The sequence below is a fragment of the Engraulis encrasicolus genome, chromosome 23 (genome assembly GCF_034702125.1).
Source record: "Engraulis encrasicolus isolate BLACKSEA-1 chromosome 23, IST_EnEncr_1.0, whole genome shotgun sequence".
Lineage (NCBI taxonomy): Eukaryota > Metazoa > Chordata > Actinopteri > Clupeiformes > Engraulidae > Engraulis > Engraulis encrasicolus.
In genome coordinates, this window is record NC_085879.1 from 22,455,025 (window position 1) to 22,472,979 (window position 17,955).

At 45.7% G+C, this 17,955-nt stretch overlaps 1 protein-coding gene across 3 annotated transcripts; it reads right to left on the minus strand.

The window, feature by feature from the left end:
• Nucleotides 1-199: 199 nt before the first annotated feature.
• On the minus strand, nt 200-17,546 carry immt (inner membrane protein, mitochondrial (mitofilin)). 3 transcript variants are annotated; one of them, XM_063189795.1, is made up of 14 exons: nt 17,338-17,546; nt 16,104-16,180; nt 15,645-15,834; nt 15,152-15,332; nt 12,704-12,865; nt 11,073-11,183; nt 10,306-10,439; nt 8,318-8,421; nt 6,572-6,707; nt 5,690-5,819; nt 4,364-4,587; nt 3,286-3,417; nt 2,705-2,834; nt 200-1,700 (listed from the first exon to the last, which is right to left on the minus strand). In XM_063189795.1, the coding sequence occupies exons 1-14, from the start codon at nt 17,377-17,379 to the stop codon at nt 1,093-1,095; spliced, it is 2,361 nt and encodes a 786-aa protein (XP_063045865.1). In that variant the 5' UTR covers nt 17,380-17,546; the 3' UTR covers nt 200-1,092. The 3 variants fall into 3 exon arrangements, with proteins under 3 accessions (XP_063045865.1, XP_063045867.1, XP_063045866.1); XM_063189797.1 differs by lacking the exon at nt 12,704-12,865; XM_063189796.1 differs by lacking the exon at nt 11,073-11,183.
• Between the last annotated feature and the right edge of the window lie 409 nt (nt 17,547-17,955).

Genomic DNA, 17,955 nt, shown 5'->3' on the forward strand with positions numbered 1-17,955 from the left:
CCCACTCACATATGAACAATTGAGTAATTGTCTCCATAAAGAAACTGAAACCGTTGGATTTTATGTAATAGTTTGATGGTGGCTGCATTGTTGTAACACTTCAGACTACTCAGCATGAACAGTGATATTCATGTAAAACCTCAGATGAGGAGAAAATCATACACAGTATAGCTATAAAGAAAAGCAAGACAAGTCCAGATACTCACAACATCCATGATTTATTAGTATCCAATGTTACTAAGGGAGAAGTGTAGCATGACAAAAAAACATGGACAGGATTTCTTATTTGAATGTCTTGCCTGTGGTCAGTTGGGTTGACCAGATGAAAGAATGGGAACATTGACAAAATTGAACAACAACCTTCGACGTGTCTGTGTGTGGTGGGCTTTAAAACAGTGAAGATGGCTAGTGTCATAGGTGTAAAATCTAGCATGTGTATGAACCTGGAGGCTGGCTGAGGCTGCAAAGCTCACACACAGCAATGAAATCAGTGAGTAGGAAGAGGGGTGCATTCTTTATATACAAGGGAGTGGCATATTCTTTCCCGTACAACGGCTAAACTTGACGAAATTCATGTATGCATATGAGGTACATGTCAACATTCAGAACAGTTTGTTCTTTGTTTATTCTTATTTCCATTCCTGTTTCAAGTGGTAGGCCACGTTATTTTTTTTAGTTTAAGCAGGCTAATGCCACATTGTTTGAAAAACAAAAAAAAAAGTGCTTCGGGACTTCTGACTGATATCGTTCCTTTAGACTCTTAAATAAAAAAAAACATATCTCAGGAGACTGGGAGGGAAACACAGATACATCAAAAGCGTTTCCTTGTTAGCTACCTGGGGCCTGAGCCGCGGCACTTAGAAAATATACAGCTCGCGTGACAGTCGCCTCCTGCAGAACTTCGTAATATCTCCCAACTCTCCGTATTCTCCACGTGTCTTCCAGCTCTGGGTTGCGTTTCTCGAAAGTGTAGTCGTTATAACCAGTTAGCAACGTGGGTAGTTGCCAGTGGGGAAATTACTTCGCAACTACGGTTTCGAGAAATGCACCCCTGGTTCTGGGTGATGAGGCTGGAGGTTTTGGGAGGGCGGCTCATGGTGCCTGGGTGGTGCCCAGCCCCACGGCGTTAGCGTAGGCTGAGAGCAGGCTGATGGCCTGCCGGGTCTCCAGGGTGAGGCGTGCCTCGTTGAGCCAGTCCTGGGCCACGCGGCGCGGCTCGCCCGTCAGCTGGTTGAGCAGCTTGGCGGCTAGCTCCAGGTCTCCGCGCTCCATGCTGTAGCAGGCGTAGGACAGCAGCTTGAAGGTGTCCAGGTCGGTGGGCGACAGGCGCTCGGGCGGCCTCTCCTGCTCGGGCTCCATGAGCAGCGCGGCCTGCACGTACGACAGGAAGTACTGGTACAGGCTGTTGCGCGTCTCGTCGATCAGCGCCACGCGTCGCGCCAGCTTCCGCACGTCCTGGAAGCGGGCGCGCAGCGAGGCCTCGCTGTACACGCCGCGGCTGAGCGACTCGGTGGGCAGGGACGTCGCCAGCGCCTGGGCGAACTCGTTGTCGGCGCAGCTCTCACGCACGGCCAGGGCGGCGGCCTCCAGGGGCTCTGTGGGGGCGTCGGCGCCGGACGTGCGGAGGGAGTAGTTCAGGGCCTCTACAGAGAGCCACAACTGGTGGGCCTTACGCGCCTCCTCTTCAGCGATCACGTGACCTGGAAGAGCCAATCAGAAGAGGGGAACACCACATTAGAATGAACAAGTCCATTATCTCAAAAACACAGAGGATTGAAGAGAAAAAAGACGAACATAGCAAGTTAGCGAGGGGGATGTTATCAACTCTATATTAACAACAACAAATTCGACTTGGAAATAAGTCAACAAAATAAGCATGAAGAGTCTAGTCGCAATTTATACAAATGTTTTACATTGTATGTTCAGTATGCAACAGTAATTGTTTTACTCCAAAACAATTTAAAGCTCAGTAGCAAATGCTGAGGCAGAAGTGCCATGAGCCAATCATTGCGAGTCGTGACAACAGCATTCAGTCTAATCTTCCCGGATCTGATCTGTGTAATCCTGGCTGCTAGAGGAGATCATCTGTCCAATTGGGCCCTGCCTGAGGCTTAGGCCCTACTGTGCACACCACACAGGCGTCTGTCTAATTATATCTGGCCTGGCTGGGGGGTATTCCAAGGTGTCTTGATGGCAAACCACAGGTGCGGCGTTTCTCCAAACACCATTGCTAGCCAGTTAGCAAGTGTGCCAGTTAGCAACTTACGTATGTGTGGTTGGTTGCCAATAGGAAATTGCATTGCAACCATCTAATTCGCTGGCGGCTAACTAGTCTAATAGGACAAAATTTTAACTGCTAGCTTAGAGGTACATTTGCACTGCCATACGCAGAGAATGGTTGAAAGTACAGGACAAAGGTAAAACTCTAAATCATTTCAAGGAGAGGTGTAAAATAAGCTTGTTTCAAAAAATGGGACAGTATCACTTTAACAACACTTGAACCGAGGTCACCCAGGTTACCGTAACCTGGAGGTAGTGGTAATTCGACTAATGAAGTAGCCGGAGTGCTGGAGTCATTGTCCTCATGTGCATGGCGGCTGTCGACTTGGGCCAAAAGGCTTATCTACACCACAGGGCCCGTCTCGCTGCCTTAACTAATTATTATCTGGCCCCGGGGTTGCTGAGTGTAGTTGCGGTGACTCACTGTCGATGGCCTCCTCCACGCCCTTGAGCCTGGCGTAGGCGGCGTTCATGTCCAGCGTGAAGGCGTCCAGCTGTTCCTGGGTCAGCCTGCGGTAGTGGGTCTCCTGCTCCTGCATTTTGTTGGTCAGGGTCTGGAGCAAACAAACAGCACAACAGGTTTGCGACATCACCACACAAGTGAAATAGTTTAAACAGTACTTTTTTGTGTGCTTGATTTGTGGTCTCTTTCTACAAGCAGTTTGTTCAAGGGATGATGACATTTAAATGAAGTTATATGGATGGTGAAACTTGTGTTTATTTCACACACCTCACCTAGCAGGGGCAAAGGAGATGACCCGTGCGTCAGTCAGACAATTTGAAAAAACAGCACACTGATCATTTCACTGTTTTCTTTATTACACAACAGTTCGTAAAATGCACCAAAACACTGTGTATTAAAGAAAATTTTGAAATAGTCAGTGTGCAGGAGTTTTTTCTTCTTATATAATGGATGTTCAACATCAAAATGGGAATATAGAAACACCACTAGAGTGACCACTATGGAGTGTCTGTTTGTGTTTGTGTATGCGGCCGCATGGTTACCTCTTCGGCCTCTGCTCTGAGCTCCTGCTCTTGCACCTTGAGCACGTCGCGCAGATGGTCTGTGTGTGCAGCCGCTTGCCTGCGCAGCTGCGTGCGCATCTCCGCCTCCATCACCTCCCGCACCTCTGCCACCTATACACCAACCAAAGCAGCACAGTTTCAATTTTGATATACCATTAACGTACATTCATCAGTCATCTCTGTCATATTCATATCGGCACAACCTTCAACCCTCATCCGCAAGGCTAACTTCATTTTACTTCACCCGGCATCTTCATCCACCACTTCTGGCAGTACATGCCTACCAAGCCGGACCATCACTGACCAACACCGCATCATTCAATCTCCTCCATTGAGCAGTTCCAACACATTACTATTCACTGGTTCTCACAGGACAAGCCAGGACATTTTAGACATGGATGACCAACCCACAATTACTTCCAACCCAGTGATTTCTAACCCATAATTGTGAAGTCGCTGAACAAATTTTGGTCTGCTCATCCTCTCTGCCTCATCTCCTGGCCGACAATGGAATAGCTTACACAAAGACTCCATTAAAAATCTCGAATTGTCCAATAATTCTCTAAATTCTCTTGTGAAAATGCGCTGCAGCCCTAATCATTTGATTTTAGTGATGCAAAATAATAGGTTTTATTCTTAACTGCTTCTGCATCCAAATGTCTCGTGACTAACAGACTTGCTTACGCTAAGATTCTAGAATATGTCGTGCTCCGCAGCTGCCCACATGTGATGTTCACAAAAACACTATTGCCAAAGTTGGAAATCTTCCACTGTTGCCCGCAGATGATGTTCACGCGGTTTTCAGGCCGACCAGAATGGTGCCCGTGAACGCACCAGTTACATTTGGCATTTAATTGTTCACATGCGAACCACCAGCATTCATACCAGGCTCTGAACTTTGCCGCACATGACTGTGTTACTCGGACGAACCTGCTGACGGCCACATTGTCATCACGGTTCGCAGAGACAAACCAAGTATTTTTCGGTTCTTTCTGGTTCGCGATTAGGCACAGACATGGTTCTCTGTTGGCCTGAATACACCTCTCTGCTCCCCTACCTTCTTCTCCTGCTCGAGCCTCATCTCCTCGCGGTTGTGCTCCAGTGCGGTGAGCACGGCCGTCTCAAGGGCCTTCTGGTGCTCCAGCTTCTGCTGGTCCAGCGCCGTCTCGATGTGGATCTGCTCCCGCACACGCTGCTCTGCCAGCTCGCGGTTCAGCTGGTCGATACGCCGGTGTGCGTGCGCGATCAGGGAGTTCAGGTCGTCTGTGGTCAGCTTGCCGGCTGTGGATGGCGAGAAGGAATGTAGTGTCAGATATCAGAACAGGATTGAAGGTTGAACATTGCAACTTCACAGAAGACCGGGAGAGCTTTCAGAATGAAGATGTGTGGGAAAAGTTCTGTTTATGCGGATGGGGAGAAGGGATGTAAGTGTAAGAACAGGATTGAGGTCAAAATTGCAACTACGTAGAAGACAGAGAAAGTGCTCAGAATGAAGATGTGCCATCACAGTTCAAGCTATCTGTGGTCAACTTGCCATCTCTGAATGGGGAGAGGGCAGGTGTAAAAACAAGTAAAAGTTTAAGTGACAGAAAAGTAAAAACCCAGCCCCAGTTTCCTTCTAAGACAGGTGACTTCACCGAGTACCTGACTTACGATCAGCTGATTTAGAGCTGATTGGATCCAATTTGTAACTGCGTTTTTACTTTTCTATAACACTTTATTTTAAGGAGTCACTGTTAAGTAGGCTACAGTACAATAACTGGTCTAACAACTATTGTAATATCTACTAGTGTTGCACATCACAAATTTACTTCTGCTATTGACACATTTGTAAGAGAGAGGGGTGAGGTGTAAGAACAAGGACAAAGGTTAACAGTGAAACCTCATACGAGATTGGGAATGCTTTCAGAAGTCTGCTACTGCTATGGCCATTTGTCCACACAATGTAAAATAATAAGCAGGTTTCCCAAACTAATCCCTACAGGCCTTCTGTCAATGTTTACATTTCAATGGGGATTTGTATCTGTTTAGCACACAGTCACAGCTGACTATTCAGGCTGAAAATCCCAATGTGTTGCCAGGGCAAAAGTTTCTCATTCCAATTATTGTAATGCGATTATCAAATTAAAACATGTGGTGTGAATGCCGAGCTGGTGAGACAAAACCAGCTGATAACCGCTTGCCAAGGTCACAGACGGCCTGGGACCAGATCAGTGATCATAATGGCGGAGATGATTTGGATCTACAACTTGTAATAGTTGCCAATACCATCATTAGTATCTGTGTGTTAGTGTGTGTGTGTGTGTGTGTGTGTGTACGCGTACGCCCTGTGTATGTGTGCGCGTGCACCCTGTGTGTGTGCGTGTGTGTGTTGCTTGTTTACCAAGTCCCTTCCAGCTGGCTTTGATTTCCGGTGTGATGCTGTCCAGCTCCTTCTGGAACTGAGCCTTGGCTTCGTTGACCAGGTCACTATACTGAGACACGATCTTTGCCTCGGACTGGGCTAACTGGACCTACAGGCAGAACCACAGCATTTAAATCATCAGGACAACATTAGACATCCAGTTGACCCACATCTCAATTAGTTAGGGTTTAGAAACTTGTTAGAGGCAATGCTGATTGGCTAAAAGGCACATGCAATATGAAGGTATTGTTATAACCAATCAAAATAACAAATAGGATGATATACATGTACTGTATAGGATGCTCTCATTGTAATTCCCCATCTAGTCCCATGGCAACGCTTTCGCAAGCCTGGGCTGTCACTAGATGTCCTTGGTAATTAGAGTGCAGTCGATAGAAGCATCTAACAAGGCTAGGGGCTGATAAAGAACATAAACTTCAATCAAATATGCCACTTTACTGTTTTGCCACTTAGTGCACAAGTTTCTATAATTGAAAGCAGCTTTCTCTGGTCCAGCCATCCCTGCCTGAGACAGTGTCGACCACAAAGAAACTGATGCTAATAGGGATGTCCGTGCCAGGAGAGAAACTGGACCTCATTAAATAAGCATGAGTTGCAAAAGAGCTTACGATCTGTCGAGAGAGCGAGAGACCGCAAGAGAGAAAACAAGAGAGAAAGAGAGAGAGAAAAAGAGAGAAAAAAAGAGAGAAAGAAAGAAAGAAAGAAAGAGAGAAAGAGAGAGAGAAAAAGAGAGAAAAAAAGAGAGAAAGAAAGAAAGAAAGAAAGAAAGTAAATGGAAACTATCACTGTGAAGGTGAAGAGGTGGGAGTGGTGGTTCAGATATGGATATGGACTCCTCACCTTGCCCACCACTTTGTCCAGGTCTACAATCATGTTATGCAGGTTCTCCTCAGCTGCCAACACCTGTGGCCGTGCCGCATCAATGTTGGTGTCCTTAGCAGAGGTGATCACTCCTTTTAGTTTCTCAAGCTCATCTCTGTGAGAGAGAGAGAGAGAGAGAGAGAGAGAGAGAGAGAGAGAGAGAGAGAGAGAGAGAGGGAGAGAGAGAGAGACAGAGACAGAGAAAGAAATGACAGACATCATAGGTTGTTAATAACATGATAAAAGGATTAACAACCACACTGCTGTGCCCACACAACAAGCATCTTACACCTCTGGTATTTATTGCAATAGTATCTAAAAAGACAGTTTGTTTGCAACTGCTTCAAGGTGTGTGAAAAACTTAAAGGCCAACTTCCGATAAAACTCAGTTTTACTCACTCCTTTCGAAGATCGGACGGTCACTCCAAGTTAAACTCACTTGCAAGGCTCTCATAGCGGTGCGTCAACTCCCCTGGCTGTGTTTCCCGGTGTTTCCCAATTTACATCAATAATGCAGAGAAACGAGCGAATCACGAAAGCCTTTCTGTGTTTCGTCACGTCGAAAGAAGGCGTTGCCCACAAAGGTTTATATCGACCCATTTATCTAAAAACATGTCGAGTAATTTTTTTCTGCTTGTTTTCAAAACAAGCAACGTCTGGTGGTCCGAAACATAGCTTAGCTTAGCTATCAGCTGGTTGCTACTCTCAGGTACACACACAGCACAAAGCCTCTTACATAAAGCCTGCTCACTCCTGTTGCTTCGTGCCTACAGCTCGCCTAGGGGTCGCTGTCGAAAGAGCACAGCCCTGAATGGAGCCTGCACGCCTCCGTTGGCGCCCCTATAGTGCAGTACCATCCGGGGAAGTGGCGACTCTGTTTCCCATTACATTCTCTCCCAAGGCTGGAGGACTGAGCCAATCAGAGACGCGTTTCTTTGAGAGCAGGAGGAGTGAGCCAATCAGAGACGCATTTCCACGAGAAACACGGAACACTCTCTCGTTTCTCCACAAGCCACCTTGCCAGCTTGCAAAAACGTCTTGAAACAAAGCAACCAGAACGTTTTTTAAAACAGGACCAACGCGTAACACATTCAATAACAATTGGGAACACGGCAATATTAATTAAATTACGTTGAGAGGCGATCTTTAAGCAGTCAATCCTGTGCATGCCATCACTATGGTCATTCAGCTAGCTTTGCAAGACAATTTAATTGTACTACAATAGAAGTTAGCACGTCAGGCGGATTCTTTTCTCCCGTTTATTCCTTTAACATGTTTTGGTTGATATTTCTATGCATCACACGTAAAAGGAAATAAATATCAAGAATAGGGTCTTTATTGCTGTAGGCCAGGGCTATTCAAATGGCGGCCCTGGGGCCAGATGCGGCCCTTGGACAGCAAGGTTCTGGCCCCCCACAAGCCCCTTCAAATACAGAATCGTTTTTTGGAATTTAGAGATAAAAGTATGGGCTCCGTTATCATGCTGAAACGGGACACGGGACGTTAAAATGCAGGAAATTACATCTAAGAAATGCAAAATTTTCTGGGGGAGGACCCCCAGACCCTCCACTTCAATGAAGTCTCCCATATTTTTTTCATTGACAGTCGGCAACCATAATACATACGTATAGTTCGGCCCCTTTACTGGGAGGAATTTGAAAAAATGGCCCTCGTTGAAATATAATTGAATACCCCTGCTGTTGTCCATTGATCCGCACAGCTCACCTGGCTCTGAGGAGGGCGGCTCCGGCCTCGTCCACAGCCTTGCTGCGCTCGTTCAGGGCCTCCTCCAGCGCCCTCCACTGGGCTGACTTTGTGTCCGCGGCACCCTGCAAAACACAATATGGACAGGCGAAATCTTATTGCACTTATGCAACATGTGAAATGTAGAATTTCAAACTGCTTGACTCAGAAGGGCTACACACTTCTATCATGAGACCACAGTCAACGCAGTCTCACTCAGAAGCTACACACAACTACCTTGTAAAAATTGGCCTTTGGAAACAACGTTGACCTGTACAAGACAACATAGCAGTGGCAGTGAACATCTTATTCTATATATACAGTATACACCCCCTGTATCATGTAACATCTGCAATACAGTACATTCCCAACTGCTTTTCAAGAAAGGGTCACATTTGCACCCTGAGACCCTACACAGTAGTGCTTTGTAAAATTGGCCTTTGGCTTGCTACATAAAACCTGACACTAATGGCATTTGGCATTTCAGACCCAGACACTCTGCGGCTGACTTACAAGTACAAGACCACAGTGCAAAAACAACACACGGCTCTGCAGACTGACAGAGGCTGTCTAAGGGGCAATAGTGACCTCCTTAATGGAGACTCAACATTATCTAAATTGTCAGTGAAAATGCATGTCTGGGGACTCTGGTTCCCTGGCCCTTGTCACGTAAAACTGTTCTCAACACCAGAGGGCCTGCAGGACACCATATCTCCTGGGGCCTGACCCCTTGACAGCAAAGCCATCTAAAAATACCTCAAACACCAAGGACACCAACCAATGACTGTGCAACCCACTAGAAATAGTCTGATTAGCCCCACCACCACACAATAATAATAATAATATATTGAACAAGGTGAGGCATCCATTTTCTCCACTTACAGCCATCCCGTTTTTCTGAGTTACTCTCATCACCTGAAGTCATAGCCAATCTTCAATATTCTGACAATCTATGGCAGTCCCAACTGCCTAAAAACATTTGTCTGGGTTGGAAGACACTTACAATGTATACGTCATCATTTGGCGGAAGAAAGAGTGCATTTTAACCCATTTCATTTCTTTTAAGAAAACCCTTTGTGGGCAGAGAGAGGAATTCAAAGAATTTGTCAAGCACTCCACTAACATCAGAACGTAACATGACCTTTACCATGTGTCCTTCACAGCCTGTAGTCATTCCTTCACCGCTGTACTGCTTCTCATTCACCTTTGGCATACTAGTAGGAAATTGGACCAGTCATCTAACCTGACATAAAACAATGAATAAATGGCCTTGCTTTTCTTGAACACCTGAGTACAAAAGGTAAGGCACCATGGGTTGGGGATTCATGTTAGGTTCCCTTGTGGAATCTTTGAACAAATTCACGGAATTCAGACACCGTGTCCTTTCAGCTTGGGAACATTGAGAACTTTTGAGTCCAGTTAACCCCTAAGACAGGCAGGCTTGCCCTACTGCCCTTGCACCTCCAAAATGTTGCCCGAGCCAGGATTAGTGGAACACCTCTGGCCTCTGGTTAGGCCAGATAGGAGCTTAGAGTGTAGACCAGCTCATGTGAATGTACAAAGTGACGCTACAAGGTGGGTCAAATGCAAATGCAAATCCAGGCCAGGTGGGTCAAATGCAGAGGACAATTCTCCTCCTGCGAGGATTACAATTAATACTGGACTTCACTTGGGGCTCCATTGAAAGGTCTTGAGGAGAGAAGGTAAGGTCTTTGTACATTCCCCACATGACTTGTGCCATACCAGATGTTACTCGTATGACATATGTACAGATGTGTATATAACTTGGGATCTCATTTTTTTTTCATGACCAGCCAAAATGGCTAGTAGATGTTAAATCTTACTAGCCAAACACGGACTCATTAATGGGTCAAAGCGGCTATTAAGTTGGTCTTTAATTCTACCAGCCAAACTGAAATGTCATCAGCATTTGGCCAGTTGGCTGGTGTTAATTTAATTCCAGTCCTCACCTCTTCGTCCATGGCCTCCTTCAGCTTCTCTGTGTGGACGGCGATGGCTGCGAGGGCGGCCTCCTGGGCTCCGATGGCCGCCATGGTGGTCTTGGCCGAGCTGCCTAGCGTCTCGTCCAGATTACTGGAGATGGCTGGTTAACACGGAAGAAGAGGAAATGGTGATAATAATACTAAAATCAGACTGATATAAATTAATCACAGATGACCAAGGGTGATGCATGCCCGAGGAAACGACAAGCAAATCCATAAACCGGAGAGAGCAGTAACCCAGCAAGAAGAGTGTTAAAAGAGTTTGACAAATCAGATCAGATAACTGTAGAAGCTGATGGGGGGGTCAGTAAGCAGAGGAGGGCTGCTAATAACACAAATGCAGGATACAGATCGGCAAATGCAATACACATGACTCCATCACCTGTGGTATGTGGAGGAAGTATGTTACTGTATATCTGTGCCACGGTACTTGGAAGTATGTGAGTGTATGTCTGTGCATGTGTACTTGGGTCACCAGCAAACCAGCACGTCACTGCATGTGGAGGGTGCGTGGACATAGTGAAAAAGATGCAAAAAGTAAAAGGTGCATTTAGAAGTGTTTGTACGTGTGTGTGTGTGTGTGTGTGTGTGTGTGTGTGTGTGTGTGTGTGTGTGTGTGTGTGTGTGTGTGTGTGTGTGTGTGTGTGTGTGTGTGTGTGTGTGTGTGTGTGTGTGTGTGTAAAAGTGTAAGAGACAAGACGCAGAAGGTGGAAGTGAGTTTGAGAGCCACGTACATGCCAGAGTGTCTTGCTCAGCCGCATCCTTGGCAGCCAGGAGAGCAGTCACCTCCTCCGCGGGCCTCTCTTTCAGTGTAGCAGGCTCATGAGCACACTCCGTACATTCCCCTACACAGTAGACACACACACACACACACAGTACGTTCACACCCTCAGTTCAGGCTCCTAATTCAACCCAAACACACGGCGGGTACATATCAATAATATCCCTCCCTCCTGTCGCTTCCTCTGGCCTTACGGCCTCGTGCCTCCATGTCATCGAGGATGTCTCCAGGTGAGGGGAGAGGACGAGGAGGAGGGAGCAGAGAGGAGGGGAGGTGTGAGATGCCCTAAAAGCGGTGCTTGATTCCTCCGCCCCCCGCCGTGGGAAATGGGGCCAAGAACAGAGGACACTAGAACACTAGAACGTAAGGACGGAGGAATTATGTATTGATATGTACACACTTTCTGTGCATGTGTAAACCAAGGGGTTGGAGTATGTGGTTATTTATTAATTCCATGCGTTCATGCACATTCATGAACGAATAGTCAAAGCGACATGCTATACACGCAATATAGCAATAATATGGCCAAAGCGAGTTGGATGTTTTGACATGAATTACACACACACACACAACAATAGCCATGTGAAATAAGCCCTTTACACCAAACACCAAGTTATCCTGAATGGACGCACATACAGACATGGATGATGGAACGCTGTGTGAGTTCGAGTTGCATGTGCATTGTGCATGACCTCACAGGCAACTCCTTATTAGTAGTGATGACGATGGTGAAAGTGAGAACTGGGTGTTCTCACTCCAAGCGGAATGAACCAATCAGATGGGTGGGATGGGAACACATGAGCGCATGAAGAGTGAGCTGACCCAGGAAGAGAAACGAGCAAGAGTGCCGTGCGTGCCATGAGTGCAGACAAGGGAGCCATGCAAGGAAGAGGGAGAGAAATCCGGTTATGGATGACAGTGATGAAGTGGAGGCCACATGCAAGAAAAGGGTGTGTGACGGAGAGATAGAGAGTGGGAGTGAAAAGAAAAGGAAGCGCGTGAGAGAGTGAACCTAGTATGCCCCTTCGCAGTCCAGACACTCCAGCAGGTCAGATGAGATTAATCTCTAGACACAGTAGTGCCAGTGCCCACAGACAAGGATTAATGCAGTTCGCAGCCAAAAGCAGTCACTTAAATCTTTTAAAATTAACAAAGTAAGGCTCTCGTGTTAATATATTGAACTTGCAAATACTAGTGTTGGTTATAGGGAAAAAGACCCGTCTTTAGACCCGATAACTGCAGATGATATACCATTACAGACCAGAGACGGATAGACTTGTCTATGAGGCTGTTTTGTAATAGTACGTTTGTTTTAAAATACTATTCTTGCCTGTGGAATTATCGTTTATTGTAAATACTAAAGATTTGAAGCTGGAGGCTGTCCCTGCAGAGGGTAGTCTTTTTGCGGAGGAATGAGGTGAAAGGTCGGGAAGAGAGGTCGGAAAGAGGTCAAGGAGAGAGAGAGAGAGAGAGAGAGAGAGAGAGAGAGAGAGAGAGAGAGAGGCCGCAAGAGAGAGCGGTGTGTAGCAGGCTGTCCGGCTGGCTGACGGGCGGGCCGGGCAGGGCGGGTCAGGTGTCACAGACCTGCAGGCAAAGCTGCGGCCTCGGCTGAGGGAGCAGCCTCCGCCTCGGGCTCCGCCGCGGGAGGAGGAGGAGGAGCAGAGGCATCGTCGACGGTGCCCGGCGCGGGCACGGAGGGCACATCGCTGATGGCCGAGATGATGTGGGCAGCCTCGGCGGAGGCCTCTGCACAGAACACAGCGGGGAGTGGTCAAGACTAGAATAGCAGAATAGAGCGGAACCTTTCGCATGCTGCTGATAGGGGACAGGTTTTGCAAGAGAAGGGGGAAGGCTAACACCGGTGCACCCAGGCAGCCATTGTTGAATGTTATCTGGAAAAAAATGTCAACTGAAACCCTGCCCTTTTGAAAAGCAAACATCAGTAGCAAGACTCTAGATCGTCTCATGCAACCATTCAATATTCAGTTGTGAAACTGATTACAGTTAGGTGTTTTTAATAATCAAAAGAGTGATTAAAATGATCATTAGTAAGTTTGGCCAATCTTTACAGAAAAAGCTATTATAATGACTATTAATCCAGAAGAGAAAGACCTACTGAAGCACAGAACAGTGGCGAAAGAAAAATAAATCATGCATTTCAGTCAGATTATCGATATACAATTGTAACCAGCATTAGGCAGAAAAAGGGACAAAAAGAAGATTCAAGACAGTTCCTCCTTGAGCTCCATGTGCATGCAATCTGTTAGGCAAAAATAACAACTAAGAGCTGAAAACAGCACCAGCTATCCAGTGGCAAAACAGCTGCTCCAGCTAGACAAAACAGGTGGGCAGGACAGGCCCCGCAACCTTCAGTCAACTCAAGGAGACAGTGGCTCACTTAGACAAGGCAAGCAGTGACAAAAGAAAACCTGTTAAAGCGATGGTTCAGAGTAGAATCACCCTAATGCCATTTGAACCGTGACACCCATCCACCTTTACACCCGAAGTGTTTTCTGCCGCAGGCTTACATCAACAGGGTTGCCGTGTTATTCGATGTTTATTCCGGATAGCTTGACTCAATCGCATATGGATCTTTATTCTTTATTGTAAGGTTTGTGTTTTAGTCCACAGCCAGGATATATGCACGAGTGTGGCATCGTCTTCTATTTATTAAACGTGGTAAAATTTAAATCCGAAGTGGTTAATTTCTAGTTGTAGTGCAAGCTGTCTTTTTGAGTTTTCCGCCTTCCGGACTCACGTGTATTTGTTTCCATCAACAAAGTCCCAGCTGGAGGAAGTGACGTCGACGGATGTTTAGCAGCAGAAAAGCTAATCGTCTCGTGTGTTGTTACTAATAAACTCCTGGACTATGTACAAAGTTTCAAATTCATCTTTTTGTGAGTACAAACCACATTTGTTATACTGTAGAAGTTTGGTGTCATGACATGTTATTTTTGTGGGGAAAGTTTGGAGACGGTGCCCAGGATCCATATGCGCTTGAGTCAAGCTATCCGGAATAAACATCGAATAACACGGCAACTCTGTTGATGTAAGCCTGCGGCAGAAAACACTTCGGGTGTAAAGCTGGATGGGTGTCACGGTTCAAATGGCATTTGGGTGATTCTACTCCGAACCATCGCTTTAAGTATTCTCCACTCATAAAATGCTGCATATAAAGTCATGGTTACAGCTCAAGTAAATTACATGAAATTTTGGCAATTTTTTCCCCCAGATAAAGGCTCACTTACACAAGCAGTGACAAAAGAAAACCTGCAAAGTATTCTCCACTCAAATAAAATGCTGCATATCAAGGCATGGTTGCAGCCCAAGTAAATGTCATGAAATTTTGCCTACTTTTGGCCCAACAAATCAGATAAAGTTCTTAACGTTCCTTTGCCTCAGCATGACTCAGCAATTCAATCTACAACCTGGTAACTACAAGCTTATAACAACAACATTTTCTGGCTTTAATCCAACACCCTGAGGTGTGCTTTCGAGGAAACAACCACAACTTTTCTCCGACCTTACAATTGATGATAATGTAGCCGATTTTTCCATAACAATTTCCTTCAAAGGTATCACTTCAAATAACTTCTGCTAGACACTAGAGACCGCCAACAGCAGTGTGCAGAGCAGCATTCCACTGAATATCTAGGGGTACTCTTTCGAGAAAACGCTCAGTCAGTCGTCACACAACCATACAATCCATAATGCAGCTCGTAGAGGTAAGACCTTTAGAAAAGCAGTATTCCCACATCCATTTCTAATACCACAATATCACTTCAACTCTCAACTTGTCACATGACACTTGTCATTCACAACCGCTGTGGAAGGTACTCTTTCGAGGAAACAACCACAACTCCTCCACTCCTTCCATTTTAATAATGAAAAAAGAAACCCTTAGGATATATATCCATATTACTTTCCGTGACAAAAAATATCACTCCAACTCCTTCTCAACAAACAACTTCCATTCGAACGCTACTAGCCAACCCAAACAGCTGTGTGCGTTCCCGCGGGTGTCTGTCTCACCCTCGATGGTCTGGGCAGGAGGTGGTGGAGGAGGTGCAGCAGCATCAGCGGGGGCCTCCTCCACTGCTGGGGCCTCCTCTGGGGGTGGCGCGGCCTCCTTGGCCTTCTTCTCCTTCTTCGGCTGCTTGGAGTCCTTGGTGGCCTCGGACACTGAGGAGATCTGCAGGGGCTCCACTTTTGCCTGCCGGAAGATTTAATTTATTTATTTATTTTTCACAAACAGTGTCAAAACCCCCAAGAGGACATTTTTTCCAAACAATGAAAAACAGAAGTTGCATCAGGCATACACCATAAGATGTAATTCCTCAATCAATATCAGATTTGAAATAAGGTTAGGGTGTAATTTCACACAGCAATGCCCTTGAATAAACAAAGGCTGAATATACCGTCATTTAAACTAAAACATATAATACAATATATTTACATTTTAATGCCATTTAAAAGTTAAATGCAACATACTTCTGTTTTCTAAATAGTACAGTGGGGGTCTTACCGGTTTCTTTGGCACGATGACAGGAGGCGGAGGGGGACCCAGCGTCATCCCAAACACCTTGTCGGAGTATGGGACGGTCTTCTCAACATTTGAACGGAATTTGGGGTCCCATTTGGCATAAATGATTGTGCCGCCAAGCCCACCGCCCACTGTTAGAAGGCTGGCAGCCACAATTTTGCCCGCACTTACTCTGTCAATGCAAATACAGAGCATCGATGAAGCATGTAAACAACGGCATTATTGGTAAATGACATATCATGATTAGTTAAATTGGTAAACGACTTATGTCTCATGACTCGACATAATGAATATAAAGTAACAAGCATCAAAGTGCATTCAGCAAAAACAGCTAGCATCTGATAATCAGCTGTAGGTTAAGCTGGCTGTGATGCAGCAAGTACAATCTGTTCCCATCTCCATCCCTCCGACTGGAGGGTCTCCATAGTGCACACAACGTACCCTGAGTCTCCGGCTGAGGTGTAGCGACGACAGTGCTGCAAGGGAGGGTGGCCGGCCACTTTCCCACAAACACATTGCTAGGATGGAAACACAAACGAGATATGACATTATCATCGGACAACGACCTGCAATGTCTAGAACCAACATGGACTACTGGTCGATTTTTTTTTTTATCTGCTCCAAGATGCGTACACGACAGTGGGCGTTGCTAGCGATAAGGGTGTAATCCACAGTATGGATGTTTCGGTTCCCATACAATATCCATTAAAGCCATTATTAAAGGCAAATCCAATGGCACATATGGCAATATTAGGTGACTTTGAGAACATTGAGTTCTAATTGATCGCTGGGGTGTGGAGACCGATATTGTCAACAGAATCCAACGTCTACGAAAAAAAAAAAGAAATGAGTTGTAACGTGTGTGTGATTCTAAACAGTCGGCATGTTGTTACAATTTCATGCAGGGTAGCCTCGAGTGGCTACTAGAATTTTAGAACAGACAGTAAGGCATGAGAGCTAACTGCTAACATTAGCCCATAGACAATTGGGTCTTCATAAAGTTTAGGTACACCCAGGGTTAAGTGGAAGGTATTTCACATATTCTTGAAGAACATATAAAGCCAGGTTCAAAACGAAACTTCGTGAACTTCTTGGCTGACAAGGTCACGTCCTCTTCATGGAAACTACACACACGAAACGCCCTGTTGCAGCGAGCCCATTTCAAAGCAGATTTATATCTGCATCACTCATGGCGTGTGTTCTACAATAAAGAAATTGGGTCGTTTGCCAAAATCCAACTGTTACAAACATCGGTAAATGACAGAAAATATGAATCACACACACAAACCGCCGATTTGTGCGTAACTATGCTCGCAGACATTGGTGCCTTATCATGTCAGTCATGAAAACAGGCAATTTCATTCGCTTAACTGCTCCAGTCGTCTGAGGTAAACGCCTCTTTTCACTACGTACTTTGCGTAAAGTAGCACAAGATAACAGCAAGCTTCTTAACCTCAATCAAATTGCAAATTTCATGGTTGTGTCCATCACGTATTTTCTGAACACTGAGCTGTCAAAGCAATGATTGTTGCAATGTACTCAGGAACAGTACCGCTTCCTTTGACTGGCAAGAGGTAACTAAATTAGGCCTATGAATGGGTCACTGAGTGACCGTTCCCTCAGTGTGGCTAGTGGGTTAGCACGCTAGTCTGTGCTTGCCAGCCAGTTTTCTTACCCGCGCTGCTGCATTTGCCCCTCTCAAACAGACACGCAGCATTGTGGTCGTTACTCCCTTAGCGCAGTAGTTTCAAGGAACAGAATGAGGTTCCGATCAGTATAACATTATAAGATGATAAACCTCATATGCTGTCGTGCCCCAGCACAGCAATTTTCCCCTAGCGCCGTTTAGCAAGCCGAGTGACAGAAAAGGCACGCATGCGTTCTAGGCACGCCCAACTGCGAAAAATTGCGTCATGAGTTCATAGTTAAAGGAGTGCTACGTGATGAACGCCGAAGGTCAACCTTGAAAACTGGGAATCCTGTTTGAATAATTTTGTGAACAATAATGTCTAATTTATGTTCAAAATATGCATAGAAAAAATAAAGAAAATATTATGGAAAAATGCTGTCCTGAAACAAGAATGGCTGCCTTTGGCATCATAACTGAGAAAGAGAAAAGGAGGGAAAGAAAGGGTGAAAAAATAATTTCCACATATTTCCAGTTTAAACAGATTGTGAAAGAAGTGTAAACATTCCCTATACAGTTAGAACAGGGGTGAGAAACCTTTTTTCATTCAACGGGCCACTTCAAATTACTCCAAGGGCTGTAAAAGTCATCCAAGGGCCGACTGAA